General features: G+C 35.3%; 1 protein-coding gene across 1 annotated transcript in view; it reads left to right on the top strand.

Annotated features, from left to right (window-relative positions):
* The window catches only part of YES1 (YES proto-oncogene 1, Src family tyrosine kinase), a 72,059-nt gene extending 59,442 nt beyond the window's left edge, over positions 1 to 12,617 (top strand). The window contains exons 9-12 of the mRNA XM_040632682.1: positions 4,646 to 4,722; positions 5,776 to 5,929; positions 9,034 to 9,165; positions 10,087 to 12,617. Of these exons, the coding sequence (XP_040488616.1) occupies positions 4,646 to 4,722; positions 5,776 to 5,929; positions 9,034 to 9,165; positions 10,087 to 10,295 (572 nt within the window). The 3' untranslated portion in view covers positions 10,296 to 12,617. The remainder of the gene's footprint in view (positions 1 to 4,645; positions 4,723 to 5,775; positions 5,930 to 9,033; positions 9,166 to 10,086) is intronic.
* Positions 12,618 to 18,770: the final 6,153 nt, after the last annotated feature.

Here is an 18,770-nt window from a genome sequence, read left to right as displayed (position 1 = left end):
CATGATAGACATCTTAAATTGTCAGATTGCTGGGTCAGGATTATTTCTAGACAGGAGATTTAGAATGCAAGATCACAAATGACCCTTCTGGTTTTAAAACTGCATAATTTCCCATTTTGTTTCAAGTACTTAGCAGTTGATTCTTAATAATTCAAACTCATTGCCTCGTGCTCCCAGGTAAACCCACTTTCCTTGCCGGACAGGTCTTCTTACTGCTTCTGGTTTCCATGATTCTGTTCAAATTCCTTCATCTGGAATTTGATTTCCCTATATCTCAACCAGGCCATCAATCATATTTCCTTCAGATTACACTTATGTCAAGTGTTTGAAGCCATTTGTTAATATCCATATCTGTCATGATCATTATATGCTATGAAATGTTTATCATCAGGCTATTCTATAAATTATCAACAACCAAAATGTATTGAATACTTCTAATTTACAGGACACTCTCCTAATCATTATAAGGTATCAAAGAAATAAAGCACCCAAATAACTTATAGTGAATTTGCAGAGAAAAGACCTAACCTTCTGATGAGTTAATTTTCAGTATAAAAGTAGATAATAGCTCACTATAAACAAACTACAGGCCAAAGCACAATGAATTTCCGAGTGTTTAACACATTCAATAATTATAGAATGAGGAAGAGGTCACATAGGTGGAATAAATTGAGAAAAATTAGTAGAAAAGTCAAGTCTTAAACTGACCTTTAAGGTCATAAAGGCTATGGGTGGGTAAAGGGAAAGGCATGGGTATTTCTGCAGAGCTTAGAGGATATAAGGAAATGGGGAACAAAATCATGGGAAGTAGAAAGTACAGAAGGCGCCTGGTTGGAAATAAGACTGGAGAGGTATGTGAGAAAAACTTAAGGCTCTTTTGAATTGATTTCACTATTACTTCTTGAGTCCCTACCCTCTGCCAAGGTCATGAATGAGCCTCAAAGGGTCCATGAACTTCCCCTGAAGTTATGTGTCAAACTTTTGCATATTTATGTATGTTTTCCTTGAAAGAGTAAGTATAAGACACATTTGGGAGTGGGGGAAGTAGGATTTGCTGTCATTGGTTAAAGATCAGAGAAAAGGAATTATCAAAATGACACCAATTCCAATCTTAGATTTCTGTGCGTTGCAGTTTTGCACTATTTTAGCAATTATTGTTGAACTGAAAAATGTTCTTCTACTTAATGTATCGGTCATGGCACCATATTTAGATTCTTTATCCTAAAACAAAAGAACTGTATCTTCTGTGTATTTCTATATACTCTGCATTTCCATGTGGAGTATTTATGTGATGTCAGTTTATCTTCTACGGAAGGAAGTGAACAAAAGAAGTCTCTTCCTCTGTTAAAGGACAGTTTCTTTACCTTTGTTTTTGATCCTCCCTTACATCTAAAAAGAAAACCCTTCCTTGGTCACAACATCTGCTTTTCACCTACTGCTCTGCTTTTTTGCTTCCCTTCACAGCCAAGATTTTTTGAAGAATACTCTCTGTCTTCACTTCCTAACCAGCCATTTACTCTTTTTTTTAAAACTATTTAAATGTATTAAATGTCAACGCTTTTCATAGATTTTTTTTTAATTGTGGAATATTTCAGATGTACAGAGAATACCATAACAACCATGTTCCTACCATCCAAATTTAACTAATGTTTACACTTTGCCGTATTTGCTTCAGATCTCTCTACTAAGAAAACAAAACATTACAGATCCAATTGCATCTTTGTTTTTACCCCTCCTTGAGCCCATTCTAATTTGAGCCTTCCCTTCAGGTTCTTTTGGGCCCATTTCCCTTCCAGAAGTAGCCTTAATTTTGAAGTTGGTGCTTACCTTTTCCATTTGTGTTTTTCATATCGATGCTCTTATTGATATATATTTACCTATTAACAGTATTTGTATGTTTTTAACTTACATAAATCTAACTAGCTTTATTTTCATTCAACATTATGTTCTTGAGATGTATTCATATGGATAAGGGAAGATCTAAGTTGTATATTTGTAACTGTTGGATGAGATTCTCTATGAGTATACCATTGTTCATTCCTTTCTTTCCCAGTGAACATTTAGGTTGCTTCTAGTTTGTCACTGTAACAAATAGTGCTGCAGTGAATGTCCTTGTGCTTGCCTCTTCTTGCCTATATGCAAGAATCTCTAGTGCACTGGATGGCAGCAACATTAACATCACCTGGGAACTCAGAGATCCAGACTCTGGCGATGGGGTGCAGCAGTCTTCACTTCCCCACCACCTTGTGTAATAATGGTCCATTCAGTGCCATTGATCCCATTTATCACATCTCTCTGGAAAAGATCTCCTTTTCTCCATTCCCATTGTCTTTCTAGATTTTAACATAATAGTCTGTCTTTCCTAGACTATTTTAGGAACTTTTATTTATTTATTTATTTTTTAAAAGATTTTATTTATTTATTTGACAGAGAGAGACAGCCAGCGAGAGACGGAACACAAGCAGGGGGAGTGGGAGAGGAAGAAGCAGGCTCCCAGTGGGGCAGGGAGCCCGATGCAGGGCTCAATCCCAGGACCCTGGGATCACGCCCTGAGCCGAAGGCAGATGCTTAACGACTGAGCCACCCAGGGGCCCCTATTTTAGGAACTTTTAAACTTAGTCCTTTTATGCAATTTTGGCCCAATTTCATTTTCCATATTACTGTTGGAATGATTGCTTTTTAAACATAGATCTGATCATACTGCTTCTCAGCGTAAGACTTGATGTGAAAAGATTAAAGTCCATTGATGCATTGCCTTCTGTGTTCTCTTTCCTTCTGCAGCCTCTTTCTCATAACTTCCCATCTTTGTCCCATGTTCTTGCATAGGAAGGACTATTTTCAGTTCCCTGAACTGTGATGTCACATGCAGTACTGCCTTTCTACTTGTTAATCTCTCTTCTTAGAATTCCCTGTCTGCCCCCATTCTTCCTTAGAAACAGATCTCTTCTGTAAAGCCTTTTCTGACTTCTCCATAGAATTAACCATATCCATTGTGTCTGTAAAACTATAGATTTTACAATACATTTTATAACACCTACTGTACAATATTTGTTTTCATATATTACTTGTATAGTTACTAGATCTATATATTATAATTTCTTACTAGATCAAGATCTCTTCAAGGTCAGGGACCATGACTTATTTATCTTTGTATATCTTTTACAGTGCCTTACCTATAGTAGATACTCAGTAAATATTCAAATGGGCAGATAAAGGGACAAACCCCATACCATGTTCCATCTGCAGTTGACAGACCAGAAGAAATACAGATATTCTCTGACTTTGAATTTCTATAAAGAAAGAGACTACGTCATAGCTCTCCTTTGCTTCACAGTCCTGTCGTGGAAAGGGCTCTCTTTGTCTTGTCTGGTTTTGTTTTATTTTACTTTATTTTGGAATACTCTTAAACTTTAGAAAAGTTGTAAGAATAATAGAATTCTCACACATAGTTTAGCCAGATTTGCCAATTGTTAACTATATATGTAACTTTTAATACATAAAATATAAGGACTTTCCCTGAACTGAGGAACACATTGCAAACGTTATGTTCCCTTCACCTCTAAATACTTCAGTGTTTGTCTGCTAAAGACAAAATTGGATACAATTCCATTATCTGATATCAGTCCATATTTCACATTCATCAGTTGCCTGGTGGTGTCCTTAATTAACAGCACTTTCCCACCGATCCAGGATCCAATCCATGGTCCTGGATTTCTTTTAGTTGTCGTTTTTCTTTGGTGTCCTTTAATGTGGAGCAGTCCCTCTCTTAGCTTTCCTTGCCTTTGATGACATTGTTATTTTTGACAAGAACAGTATAGCTGTTTTAAAAATGTACCTTAGGGGGGGCGCCTGGGTGGCACAGCGGTTGGGCGTCTGCCTTCGGCTCAGGGCGTGATCCCAGCATTATGGGGTCGAGCCCCACGTCGAGCCCCACGTCGGGCTCCTCCACTGGGAGCCTGCTTCTTCCTCTCTCACTCCCCCTGCTTGTGTTCCCTCTCTCTCTGGCTGTCTCTCTCTCTGTCAAATAAATAAAATAAAATCTTTAAAAAAAAATAAAATGTACCTTAATTTTGGTTTATCTGCTATTTTTTCTTGAATAGCTTCAGGTACATGGTAAGTTTTTAGCCAGTAATACAAGAATAGCAACTGGACTTTTCTAGCCTTCCTGTTGCCTGTTATTCATAGTACTTTGCTGTTTCATGGTATCTTCTGCTAAAATTGAGAGAAATTCATTAGACTAACACTTCCATGTCAACTCAACCACCTCGGTCTATTTTTAAGTACCCCAAGATATCCCGGTTGTCTGCGCTCTTGATTCAGATTGACTTAAAAACATACAGGTATCTAATACTGCCTTTTGGATCAAAATTGGTATTGCTGATCTTGATCAAAGCAAAGAAGGAATGCCTACAGTCTAGTGATATTATTGAATTTTCCGTATGTTTAGAAGTTTTTAAAATTTCAGTTTAGGGACCTCTTCTAGAATATTAAAGATAATTATTCAGATATTCCAAAGCTGCAATAGAATGACAAGTTTTAAGTTTTATATTGTGATGTAGTGATTGTTTGGAGGTGGGGAATGGTTTATTTCAATCCTAATTTAAGATTTTCTTATTTTCTATGAACATTTTTCTCTCTATTATAGGGAGTTTATTGGATTTCCTGAAGGAGGGAGATGGGAAGTATTTGAAGCTCCCACAGCTGGTTGATATGGCTGCTCAGGTATTTGTGTATCTGGACATGCATCAATTTGTGTTGAAAGTGTACATAAAATTGTAAAATAATCATAGTAGAAGACTTGTTTTTATAGCGAAATCATGGAATTTTAGAGTTGGAAGTAACATTAGAGATAATCCAGTCTGATTTCCTTATGTTACAGATAATGTAGTGAATCTAACAGATTCACTTACTAATATTAGAACCAAGCATATAATTCTCAGTATAGTGCTGTCGTGAATCATATGGCCTCTTAGAAACCTATGAATTAACAATATGAGATCTATATGTATTTATATTTCAGCAGATAAATTTTAAGATGAGTGATTGCTATTCCAAAGAAAATATTAGAAATCTAAAGTATGTGCTGAACCTTTTATTTAATATAGTTCAAAACAAGAATGAAGATGGCAGTATACACTTAAAAATGGGATATTTTTACTCTTCTGAATTTTTTAAAATTTATTTTTAAATTTTTGTTACCACGTACTAGCAATTTCGTATATTTAAAAAAATTCATATTTAAGTATAGTTGACACAATGTTACATTAGTTTTAGGTATATAGCATAGTGATTCAACAGGTCTATACTGTGTTCATAAGTGTAGCTACCATCTATCACCATATGATGCTATTACATCATTGACTGTATTCCCTGTGCTATGCCTTTTATTCCCGTGAATCTTTGTTTTTAACTATGAGTGAAAACTATTAAAAGTTTATCTATTCAGAAATATGGTAGATATTCAAGGGGCCTTTGATGGGCTCTAGTCCACATGTTGGTTCTCAGACCACTTTCTTGGTGAGCGCCAGATGTTCACGGAATCTGACAGTTTAGAGAAACTTTATATCAAGAAACTGTCCGCGTGAGGCTTTAGCATATTGCCAAGCCTAGTCCATGGTAGGGTTCAGCAAACCATTTTAGTAAAGGGCCGTACAAATGTTTTAGGCTTTGTGGGCCATATGCATCTCTTGTTTCTTCTCCTGCTCTCCCTTTTCTGACTCCCCCTCTCCCTCCTTCCCTTTGTATCATATGTCCTTTTTTTTTTTTCTTTTCAAGATTGCTGATGGTATGGCGTATATTGAAAGAATGAATTATATTCACCGAGATCTTCGAGCTGCTAATATTCTTGTAGGGGAAAATCTTGTGTGCAAAATAGCAGATTTTGGTTTAGCAAGGTTAATTGAAGACAATGAATATACAGCAAGACAAGGTAAAATTACTTCTTAATAGATGCTTGTAACCTAATGTTCAGTGGGTTTTCTTACCATTCTTTGGAGTATTCAGGGTTTTGCAGAGTAAGAATAGCTCTAGGTCTGTTCAGAAGAGTTAGAGAAACACTGATCTTATTCATAAAATTATATACAATACATGATGCCATGACTTTATGATACTTATTTCCCTCAAGGAAGAACTTTAACTTGGTGTTTTTTGTGTTATAAATATAGCAAGCAGTAGATGCCTTTTTTTGTTTTTAACTACTTTTGTCATGTCAACACATAAATATTTCTAAATTCCTTTTGTGACAAACTTCAGAACCATCCAGATTTTACTACACTAAAGGATCAGAAAAGGTATTTTTGAAGTTAGTAAATTGAATAGTGGCATACAATTTTATAAAGGACTTGGAAACCATCTTTACCCCAGTTTTATAATAATTCTTTATATTATATTTATAATTGTGAAAAATAAAGATGTTTGGAAGATTGACACTGTACAGAGGAAGGGAACTTGTGGAAATTAATATAAGGTTGATTCTTCTGTTTGATGTCTGTTTCTTCAAACTTTCATTCAGTAAATACTTACTGAACATACATACAGTATATGCATATGGAAAGAGTATGGGTTTTCAAGTCCCAGTTCCATCTCTTATTACCTCAGAAATTTCAACCAAGTTATCTTTTTTGACTGTGCCTCAATCTCCTAACTTATAAAGACTAGATGGTAATATCTACTCTTGAAGATTGTTGTGAAACTTCAGTGAAATAAAGTATTGTGCTTGACATTAGCTTACATAGTAGATGCTCAGTAAATATAATAGAGCTTATATTTTAATAGGTGAAGTAGATATATACACATACACATAACTATAAAGCTAGTTATTGTTTAATTGATGTCAAAAGAGTATATGAATGAAAAGTTCTATGGGAAAGAGGAAACGGGAAGGACTTCACAGAGGGGATGGCTCGAAAGCAGGGCTTTGGAGAAAGAGAATGACTTTTTGTTTGTTTTTAAGATTTATCTGAGAGAGAGAACATGTGGGGGGGAAGGGGCAGAGGGAGAGGGGGAGAGAGAATCCCAAGCTGACTTGCCCCCCACCACCCTGCTAGGCACAGAGCCCCATGAAGGGCTCAGTCTCAGGGCCCTGAGATCATGACCCAAACTGAAATCAAAGAGTCAGATCTTAACCGACAGCCACCCAGGCACCCTGAAAGAGAGTAACTTTGACAGGCTGAGATTAAGATCCAAAACAAATTACTGTGTAGGTTGTCAATCCTGCTTGAAAACCTTCAGTCACCCTCCACACCTACGAAGAAACAGGCCTTAAAAAAAAGGGGGAAAAAAGATGCCTTGGCATGCCACGTCTCCTACTCTCTAGTGCTGGCTTACTTTTAACAAATGTTTTTGCTAAGCATGAGGGCATCGCTGTAGGAGAGCATGGTTTCTGCTATCGAGGAGCTCACTGACTGTCTACGACTGAATTGTTAAACAAGTTATTTCAGTACAATCTAGTAAACCCAACATAAAGATTAGTAAAGATTTACTTAGTAGACACACCAAAAAAATTTTTCTCAACTATCAACTATTGCCATCATTTCATAAAAGAAGAGCATTTTAATACTATCCAAGTAGAAAGGACATAATCTCAGGATAGAGGACATACCTATAAGTTAATTATTTTAGCTTTGTGATCCTTTTTCTCTTTTTTTTTTTTTTTTTTCCAGCAGACTGTGATTTTTTGTCATTGACCGCATTAGTACACCAACCACTGGGAACTGTTGCCTTAAACTAGGTTCTCAACCAGGGGTGATGCTCTTCCCCCAGGGGACATTTGTCAATGTCTGGAGACTGTTTTTGGTTGTTACAGCTGGGACAGCTACTGACATCTAGTGGGTAGAGGCCAGGTATACTGGTAAACATCCTACCATGTGCAAACTAGCCCCCACCAAACAAAGAATTATCTAGCCCCAAATGCCATTCGTGCCAGGTTGAGAAACCCTGCCTTCAACAGGCTTTCTTTTCAGCCTCTATACCTTTGTGCAGTTCCCTCCAGCTAGAATATCTTCCTGTTCTTCTATAATTCTTAAATTTAAAAATTCTAATGATTCTTTAAAGATTAACTTAGCTGCTTTTTATTTATTTTGTTTTGTTTGAGAGAGAGAGAGGGTCGAGGGAAGGACAAAGGAAGAGGGAGAGAGAGACTCTTAAGCAGGCCCCACAGTGGGCCTGGAGCCTGACTTGGGCCTCAATCTGACGACCCTGAGATCATGACCTAAGCTGAAATTAAGAGTTGGACTTTTAACTGACTGAGCCACCCAGGTGCCCCTAGCTGCTGCTTTTTCAATGAAACTTTTTGTGACTGCTAGTGAAAATTGATCTGTTTTTCTTAATGTCTAAATAACTATTTTATAATGTTGTATATATACCTAACTATAGGTGTCTACCTATAATTTTATTTCCCCTTAAATGTCTAAGCTTCACAAAGGCTGTGTTTTTGTCTCTCATAATGATTAGCAAATGTTTTGTGCTTAAGAATCATACACTAAATATTTGAGTAAATATAGGCTTTTAACATTAGAATCCAGTAGACTTTGCCCTCACCAACCAACAGTTAGCTACGGCTACTAGATGTTAGACTGCCTTAAAAGTTATAGATCCTGTAATCATGTGTTTAGTTGCTTATTAGAGTTTCTACCTCTGGTTTTGTTTTGTTTTTTAAGTAGGCCTCACGCCCAGCGTGGAGCCCAGTGTATGGGGCCTAAACTGACGACCCCAAGATCAAGACCTGAGCCGAGATCAAGAGTCAACCGACTGAGCCACCCAGGCGCCCCTCTACCTCTATTTTCTTGAACAGTTTTCTGTCCCCACCAGCATTTCTTTTTCTTATGTCATTCATTTATGAGGAAGAAATGTGATTTATTTTAATATAAATTTTAAATTTTGAAGAATTTTTTCCCTATCTTGCACTTTTGAAGAATCTGACATTGAAGACATATACAATAGAGATATTGACAAAAGATTAGCCCTGCTTATGCCATATTTACAAAAATAGATTTTTAAAAACAATTTACTTAAGCAAGATTGTCCTTGTTTTAGGTGCAAAGTTTCCAATCAAATGGACAGCTCCCGAGGCTGCACTATATGGCCGATTTACAATAAAGTCTGATGTTTGGTCATTTGGAATTCTACAGACAGAACTGGTAACAAAGGGCAGAGTGCCATATCCAGGTAAGCTGGCATTTCATTTTAGCTCTTGGTTACCCCAAGAGCCTTAACTAGAGTTTATTAGGACCAAAAAATTTAAGGGGAGAAAGGCTTTTATTTCTTTTTTCTCCCTTCCCTCTCTCTCTCTCCCTCTCATTATTTTGCCATTGGATGGACAGCAGCCTTTGAGAATCATGATCCTTGAGATAGGGCAAACACACCAGGTGTGCCCCACATTCACCTCAGTTTTCTCAGTTAGGACATTTTCCAAAAGGGCCTTTTATCTCTACTCTTCTCTTGGATAATAAACATGTCTTAAATATCCTGGGTCATCTCCCTAACACCCCAGCCCAATAATTTATGGTATGCTTAGCCTCTTGTAACACAGGGTGAGCTACTGATGGAGGCAGGATCGCAAAGGAATATAAGAAAGGAATTGTATATAATAACTTGAAGAAAGGCAAACAGGTGATATTAGATAAGGAAACTCCTTCAGGGAAGTGCATCTATATAATTACATAGTTAATATATTTGGCAGAACCAGGACGAACTTTCTTTTGAATTTGTTTGGAAGTTCTTTCAGACATTATCTTGCCACCGTCCCTCATTAACCCAAATGTGGTCCTTGTAAACTGTTAATATCAGAAAGTATCAGTACTTCAGAGTAGTACTCTAAATTCTCGTTAATCAAATGGGGTTGCTTTTGAAGACATTAGTGTTAAAAGTAAGGTTTTAAGTGGAATGAAAAAAATTAGACATGTTGAAATAGGTTAGCATTTTCTAAGTTCTGGATATAGTTGACATTTAAAATTTTTTTTGTTGAAAGAATCTTTTCACTTAAATAAACTTACTATACCTTGAATTAGTTAGTAGCTAGGGGATTTGTTCTCTTTTGCTAGTGGTGTTTGGGATCACTCTTTCTAATGTTCAACTCTTGTGTGTTAGGTATGGTAAACCGTGAAGTGCTAGAACAGGTGGAACGAGGATACAGGATGCCTTGCCCTCAGGGCTGCCCAGAATCCCTACATGAATTGATGAATCTTTGTTGGAAGAAGGACCCTGATGAAAGACCAACATTTGAATATATTCAGTCCTTCTTGGAAGACTACTTCACTGCTACAGAGCCACAGTACCAGCCAGGAGAAAATTTATAATCCAAGTAGCCTTTTATATGCACAAATCTGCCAAAATGTAAAGAACTTGTGTAGACTTCCTTACTTTACATACAGGAATCAGAAGAAGAAAGTCTTCACTCTGCATGTTTTTAATGGTAAACTGGAATTCCAGATATGGTTGCACAAACCACTTTTTTTTTTTTTCCAAGTGTTAAACTCTAAAATACCAATGATGAATTTTCCAACTTATTTCAGGGTCCAAAGAAAGTATAGTTATGATATTGATGACAGTGTGAGTGATAGCATGACAATGAAGAGCAACAAGGCTACTTCTTTATAAATCACTTCCTTTCTTTTATTCCCCTAAACTCAGTTGTTAAGAGAAAATTGTGTATCATTATAGACAAAACTTGGGAGATAAAAGCAGTTATACCATAATAAAATCTAAAGTTAAGGAACTTTATGGGACCAAACAATTCCATTCCAGTTTTTAAGGATTTCTTCCATTCATTGTTCTCACAAGTTTTTTCTAAGTTGAACAATTAATATGCAGTCTTATTAATATCTGCTTTCTTTTGCATGGAAATGCACCAGGTTTTTAGAGGCAAAAAGGAATATAAACATCTAAAACTTGATTAAATGTTAGACGACAGTAATGACATTTGAAAGTAAAATGCACTATATTAATACTCATACTCATGGAACTGGAAAGTAGAAGAAATTTTTCACTTTGATTAATCATTTTCTGAATAGCTCAGTTTAGAATAATGAAGGTAACTAGAAAGTGATTTCATCTTTTATAAGGTTGCATTGATTTTTTTTAAGGCACTATATAATTGAAGTTGTACTATCCAATCCGAGGGAAAATCTTTTAATCTTTAGATAGCATGAAAAAAATAAGACCCAGTATTTAAACAGTCCTTTTTAAAAAATAGACTGGTACTGTGAGATACTTCTAGTATGTACTTACGGTGTTGGGTGCCACAAATATAAAATATCACTAGATCAGGGACTTGAATGCACTTTTGCGCTTCCTGAATATAGACTGACAGAGAGGAAAATATTTAAAAGAAATATGAGAAAAGAAAATGTGAAAATTTTACAGGTAGAGGGATGGGATGTTATGCTTAATGTTCATGTTAAGGAGTGACAAAATGGCTTTGCTGGCACTCACAGCTCCTTACTTACCTGTTTTCTGAGATTTTAAGAGTTACAAGGTATGACTGAAACTAATCTTTCTTAACATAAACACTAAATGAGCGTTACAGCCTCAAATAGCTAAGTTATAAGCTTCCCACTAATTCCAGTGACACAGCTTTTATGTGAAACATGTTTAGAACTCCAGTTTTCAAATCCGTGTTGAAATCTGCATTAACTTTTTAAATATTGGTGATCATTTTTTCCCTTTTTAGAATTTAGTTGATTTGGGGAGGAAAACTTCTTGAGAATAACAGCAGCGGTGGAAAGGGGGGGGAACAGGTTTTTTGCCCAAAGTATAGAAGTGAAACTCAAAAGTTTTATGACCGACTCAAAAAGAAATTCCAAAATATGAATTTAAATAGCATCATTACTGGCCTAAGTGTAGCAAAAGAACTGAAACTGACAAATAAAAGTCTGGTATTTATGTCTTAAAATATTCTCCTTTATAGTCACACTTTTAAAGCAATACATCGGGTTCCCATATTTTAGAATTACAATTCCTGTTTTTTTTTCCTGATCAACATTGATTCAAGAAAAACAGTTGAATCTTAGTAAGATCAGTGAGCTTTGTCCTGTACTTGCCCTGTTCACAACCCCTAACCGCAAGTTCCACTGTAACCTTGAAAACCAACAGCCCCTGTAATTATAATTTTTAACTACCATCACTTATCCGATTTCATCATTAAGTTTAAAATCCTGTGCCATGGTAACTGTGTTGAAATTAAACAATTTTAAAATGTGACAAATGAGCTTCGTGCAAGTTGGTAATAGTTCTGGTACTAAAAGTAGTGGAGGTTTCTAATGTTTACGTAACCTGTTTAGTATTGAATCTCTTCCAAGAGGGTCTTCCTAAGACTGCTGTCATCATCTACCCTGAACATCTACAACCTGGGACATCAGATTTTTAAAGGGCTTTATGTGAACTATGATATTATAATTTTTCTAAGCATTTTAAAAAGGATAACAAAACTATGTGCTAATTGTGTTCAGAAAAATAAGTCAGGAAAAGTTGATGGTATTCATTAGGTTTTAACTAAATGGAGCAGTTCCTTATATCAATTGTATAGTAAGGAAATAAAACACTAACTTAATGTGTATTCAGTTTAAATGGTTATGTATTTTTAAATTGCCAAGAAAAATAAACAACTTTGTACATTTGAAGATTTTTTTCCCAGCAGCTTTTCGTCTTCAGTGTCTTAATGTGGAACGTAACCCTCACCAGAAAAGGAAGTTGGCCAAAACAATCTTTCTAGCACAGACACTTTTTTTAATGAATAATGGTAGCCTAAAACTTAATATTTTTGTAAGGTATTATAATATTGTTTTGTGGATAATTGAAATAAAAATTCTTATTGAATGCATCCATTTATCTTTTCAGCCACTATTCATATTTTCTCATCAATTTTTTTAAAAAATTGGTATTTATAGCATATTCTGAATTTGTTCTTCCATTAGGAACAAAGTGTTCAGTTAGAACTCTTGAGCAGAGTAAAATCAATTCTTTATTAAATTCAGATCATTATTGAACTCATTCTGTGTGTTTAATATCCCATGTCAGGTGAGTGACGTTGTTACAAGGCTGTTTTTTTTTTTTTTTTTAATTAAACCAGCAACTACAGTTAATGTATCACACGTACAACAAAACCTAGGTAATTTGAATGAAGCTATTCACAGTGAATATGTGTGAAGGATATAAAATAAAAGGATCACTTTTGACCATAAGGGACTTAATTTTCTAAAAATGAAAAATATGTGAGCCTTACTTCTGTGTGTGTTTTACTGTTCTATTATAGGAATAAAGAAAATAAAATTATACTAAATTATGAATGGCCCATCTAAAGCATTTATTTTCAATAAGGTAATATTATCTTTTACTATTATCTAAGGTAATTAGCTTTGTTTTTCCCTTATAATTTCAGAACAGTACATTTAATTAACAAAAACATTTAATAAACATTTGTTTAATATTTTTATACAGTGTAGTAATAGTTCCTCAGTTTAAGAATGTTTTTCTAGTTTGCTGTTTGTCTTTTAATTTTGCATGTAATTTTTTCTCATTTAAGTTGTACATTTGTATATTGTAAAATCTCCTTTATTATACTTAAAAAGTCTTTTGCATCCCAAGATTAAATGTTCCTCTTCTCTATTTTATGCTTTTCTTTTTCACATTTCTCTTTAAGTTATCTTTAAGTTATCTAGGTATAAAATGTGACTTAAGGGTCTAGCATAATTTTGTCCCATACAGTTTATTTTACCAGCACCATTTACTGGTTAATCCATTCCCATCCCATTAGTTTGGGTTCTTTATTATGCACATACCTATACATATCTGCTTTTTTCAATTAACTTGCCATTCTTCCATCAAAATAACACTTTTAATTGCTAATCACTTGATAATGCATTTTAATAATTGAACAAGTTATCTTTGCTATTCCTTTTTTTGGGCAAATTCTTGATGAAGTTTAGACTTTACTTTTCATATTCCCAAAAATTCAAGTGATGTTTAGGATTACATTATACTTATAATTTGGTAAGAATCAACGTCTTTCAAATCAGTCTTCCTAGCCCGTTTATGCAAATCTTCATTTACATCTCTTAGTAAAGTTCTTCTCTAAAACTTTTGTCTATGGAGTTGGAAGCAGAGTCTCATCTCGTCTCATTATACTGCTCTAACGATGCCATCCCAGTACTGCTGGGTCCCCACTTTTTACAAAAGAAACCAACCTGGTAGAGATGAGGAAGATTGTGCCCCAGTAACATTTGTTTCCCTAAAATCAGCTCTTCTCCAGTTCTTCCTTTTTTGTTTAAATGACATCAAGTTGAGTTTCTGTCACCACCAACCATAGTCCTGATTAACATTTAAATTGTCAATACAGAAAGGAATACTTCTTATTAAAATAAGCAACACATGCATCGCATCATCTGTTTGCCCCTCCACATCCACTCTGCTGAAGGCCACCCTGTACTCATCACTGGGTTCCCTCACTTTGGATTCCTGTTGGGGTAAGCCAGTGAGGAGCTCTAGCAGAAGATGGGAGGAAAACTAAAAGATCAAGGTGTTTATTTCCCTATTTCCTCCTTTTGAGGTTGGGTTGCCTATGTCCTTCAACCAAAGGTTCCTTTCAATATACCTTTTTTTCTCTTTTTGGAGAGTGATAACAGCTCTCATCCCTTATCTTTTCTGTTTTAGGGGTGGAGTGCTTCTAATTTTGGTTATTGCATTAATCCTGTGATTCCCCTATCCTGCCTCCTCTTTTGTAAATATCTTTGATTCATCTTAATTTGAGTGTGCTGTTTCCAGCTAGGACCCTGATTGATATTCCTCATACTACTAATAACTGTATGAGTAGAAAATAACAAACTTACATTATTACGTCAAAGTGACAGTTTATACAAAATAGTAACATTTTTGGTAACAGTAGCAACATACAATATTAAGTGTAAAATTACTGTAAGACCTTATTAACTGGAGAGAACATACTGAATTTTTAAAATCGAGGTACAATTAACATGACATGTTTCAGATGTACATATAATGATTTAGTATTTGTATATGTTGTGAAATGATCACAATAAGTCTAGTAATGTCTGTCACCATATGTAGTTACAGAATTTTTTTTCTTTTGATCAGAACTTTGAAGATCTCTCCTAAGGAACTCTCAAATATGCAATATGGTATTATTAATTCTAGTTGCTAAGCTGTACATTACATCCTGATGACTTACTATCTTATAACTGGAAGTTTATATCTTTTGACTTTCTTCACCCATTTCCATCCCCCATCCCTGGCAACCACCAGTCTGTTCTCTGTGTCTGTGAGCTTGGTTTATTTGCTTTTTGGATTCCACATATAAGTAAGATCACACCATATTTCTCTTTCTCTGACTTATTTCACTTAGCATTATGCCCTCAAGGTCCATCCATGTTGTCTCAACTGGAAAAATTTCTTTCACTCCTTTTTGAGACTAACATTCCATTATATATACACATTTTATTTATCCATTCATCCATCAACGGTCGCTTAGGTTGTTTCCACATCTTGGTTATTCTAAATGCTGCAATGAATATGGGGATGCATATACTTTTTTGTGTTAATGCTTTTATTTTCTTCAGATAAATACCCAGAAGTGTAATTGCTGGGTCATATGGTAGTTCTGTTTTTAATTTTCTGAGGAACCTCCATACTGTTTTCCACAGTGGCTGCACCAATTTACATTCCCACCAACAGTGTATAAGGGTTCCCTTTTCTCCACATCCTTGCCAACACTTGTTACTTCTTGACTTGTTGATAATAGCTATTTTATCAGGTGTGAGGTGATGTCTCATTGTGCTTTCATTTGCCATTTCCGTGATGATTAGTGATGTTGAGCATCTTTTCATGTGCTTATTGGCAATCTGTGTATCTTCTTTGGAAAAAATGAGTATTCAGATCTACCCCTTATTTAATTGGATTATTTGTGGGTTTTTTTTTTTTTAAGATTTTATTTATTTATTTGACAGACAGCCAGCGAGAGAGGGAACACAAGAAGGGGGAGTGGGAGAGGAAGAAGCAGGCTCCCAGCGGAGGAGCCCGATGTGAGGCTCGATCCCAGGACCCTGGGATCACGCCGTGAGCCAAAGGCAGACGCTTAATGACTGAGCCACCCAGGGGCCCCTATTTGTGGGTTTTTTGTTTTGTTATTAAGTTGTAGGATTTCTTTATATGTTTTGGATATTAATCCCTTATCAGATATATGACTTAAAATATTTTCTTCTATTCAGTAGGTTGCCTTTTCATTTTGTTGATTATTCCTTCTTGAATGAGCTTTGGTGTTTGTTCATAATCTTCCCTTATTATCCTTTCAATGTTTATAGAATCTGTATGGATACCTCCACTTTTATTCCCGATCTTGGTAATTTGTGTCTTGGATTATTTGTGGGGGTTTTTTCTCATTAGTCTGGCTTGTAGTTTATCAGTGTTAGTGATTTTTCTCAGAGAGCCAGCATATGATTTCCTTGATTTGTTCTACTTTGTGTGCATGTGCACGAGTGTGTTCGATTTCAGGGATTTCTGATCTGTACTAATCCATTTTTCTGGGTTTATTGGCTTCGTTATTTTTGTGGTGTAGTTCCTGTTCTTTTTCTAGTTTTTTTAAGATGGAAGTTTAGGTCATTGATTTGACGTTTTTCATCTTTTCTGATCTGAGCATTTAATGCAGTAAATTTTCCTTTAAATATTGCTTTAACTGCATCCTACATATTTTAATATGTTGTGTTTTTTATCATAATTCAGTTCAAATATTTCCTAATTTCTCTTCTGAGTTCTTTTCTGACCCACATATTATTTATGCTGTTTAATTAACTGTTAAGTGTTTGGGGATTTTCCAGATCTTTTTCCCTTTTTTTCAAGATTTTATTTATTTATTTGACAGAGACAGAGAGGTAGCTGAGGAGCAGCAGAGGGAGAGGGAGAAGCAGGCTCCCACTGAGCAAGGAGCCTGATGTGGGGCTCGATCCCAGAACCCTGGGATCACAACCTGAGCCAAAGGCAGACGCTTAAACCAACTGAGCCACCCAGGTGCCCCCAGATATTTTTCTTTTATTAATTATAATTTATTTCTGTTTTGGCCAAAGAACATACTTTGTATAATTTCAACCTTCTTAAATGGATTAACTATATTAAAATTCTATTTTGTGGCCCAGAATATTCTACCTTGATGAATGTTCTATGAGTACTTGAAAATATTATGCATCTTGCTTTTGTTAGCTGGAGTTTTCAGCAAATGTCAGTTTGGTCAAGGTGATTGTGTTGCTTAATCTTCTATATTCATATTGCTTTTCTGCCTATTTTTTCTATCAGTTACTGAGAGGAATGTTAGAATCCTCAACTATAATGGTAGATTTTTCTATTTTTCCTTTTAGTTTGGTCTTTTTATGTATTATGTGGCTCTTATTAGGTGCATATACTTTAGGATTGTTGTGCTTCATGATAAATTGACCATTTTATCATCATTAAATGTCTCCATTTATCCCTGGTAATATTCCTTTGGCTAAAACCAAATTTCCATCTGGTATCATTTCCCTTCTCCTTAAGAGCTTCTTTTAATATTTCTAGGAGCACAGATCTGATAGCACCACATTTAAAAGTTTTCTTTTGACTTCTTTTTTGAAATGTGTTTTAGCTCAGTTAAGAATTCTTGCTTGACAGTTTTCTGTAGTACTTCACAGAAGTCTCTTCATTCTCTTCTAACTTGCATTATTTCTGACAATAAGTCTGTTGTCCTCAACTTTATTCTTCTGTGTGTAAAGGGTCTTTTCTCCCCATCTGTATTCTTAAAAATATAGTCTCTCTCTTCTTGGTTTTCAGCAATTTATCATATGCCTTTGCACAACTTCCTTAAAGATACTCTACTTGGGGTTCTTTGAGATTTTTGATTCAGTGGGCTTACAGTTTTATTAAAGTTGGAAAATTTGGGGCTGTTATCTTTAAACTTGTTTTTCTTATTCACTTCTTCTGGGACTTCAATTACATGTATGTCATGCCATTTATTATTGTCTCACAAGTCATGGATGCTTTGTCCTTTTTTCTGTTTAATCTTTGTGCTTCATTTTGGGTAGTTTCTTTTGCTTTGTCTTCATATTCACTAATCTTTTCTTTGCAGTGTCTGTTCTTTCAATCCCATACAGTATATATTTTTTATCTCAGAAATTCAGGCTTTCTTTTTTTTTTTAATATATCTTTCATACCTCTCTTCATTATGCTTACATTTTCCTCTACCATCTTGAAGGTTTTTATCTGGATATTAGGACTATTGTGTCTGTTTCTAGTGAACTTTCTCCTGTGTGGACTATATGTTTCCACTTTTATATATGCCCAATGATTTGGTTGGGTGCCAAACACTGTAAATTATAGTTTTGGGTTGCCGAAATTTTTTTTTTAATTCTTTCAAATAATGCTGAATTTTGATTTCATGCACATTTTCTACTCTGGCCAGTAGGAACAGGAATTATTCTAGGATTGTTTTGTCTATTCTTTACTTGGAATCAGTCGAATGCTTTCAAGGTTTACGTTAAAGCTCTCTTAAGTCCAAAGCAATTTTTAATCTTAGAAGACTTTATCTCTACCCTGCTGAGGATTCTACCTAATGTATTATTACCAAATCTTTACTATCAGGAACAGGTACTATTCCTAACCCTGTGCAACCACCAATTTTTTTTAAGGTTTTATTTATTTGAGAGAGCGTGTGAGAGCACGAGTAGGGGAGGGGCAGAGGGAGAGGGAGAAGCAGACTCCCTGCTGAGTGCAGAGCTGGATGCCATGTGGGGCTCTGTCCC

The sequence above is a fragment of the Ursus maritimus genome, unplaced genomic scaffold (assembly GCF_017311325.1).
Source record: "Ursus maritimus isolate PB19 unplaced genomic scaffold, ASM1731132v1 scaffold_18, whole genome shotgun sequence".
Taxonomy (NCBI): Eukaryota; Metazoa; Chordata; class Mammalia; order Carnivora; family Ursidae; genus Ursus; species Ursus maritimus.
Note: the sequence above shows the minus strand (reverse complement) of the source record. Positions and strands in the feature narration are given on the sequence as shown.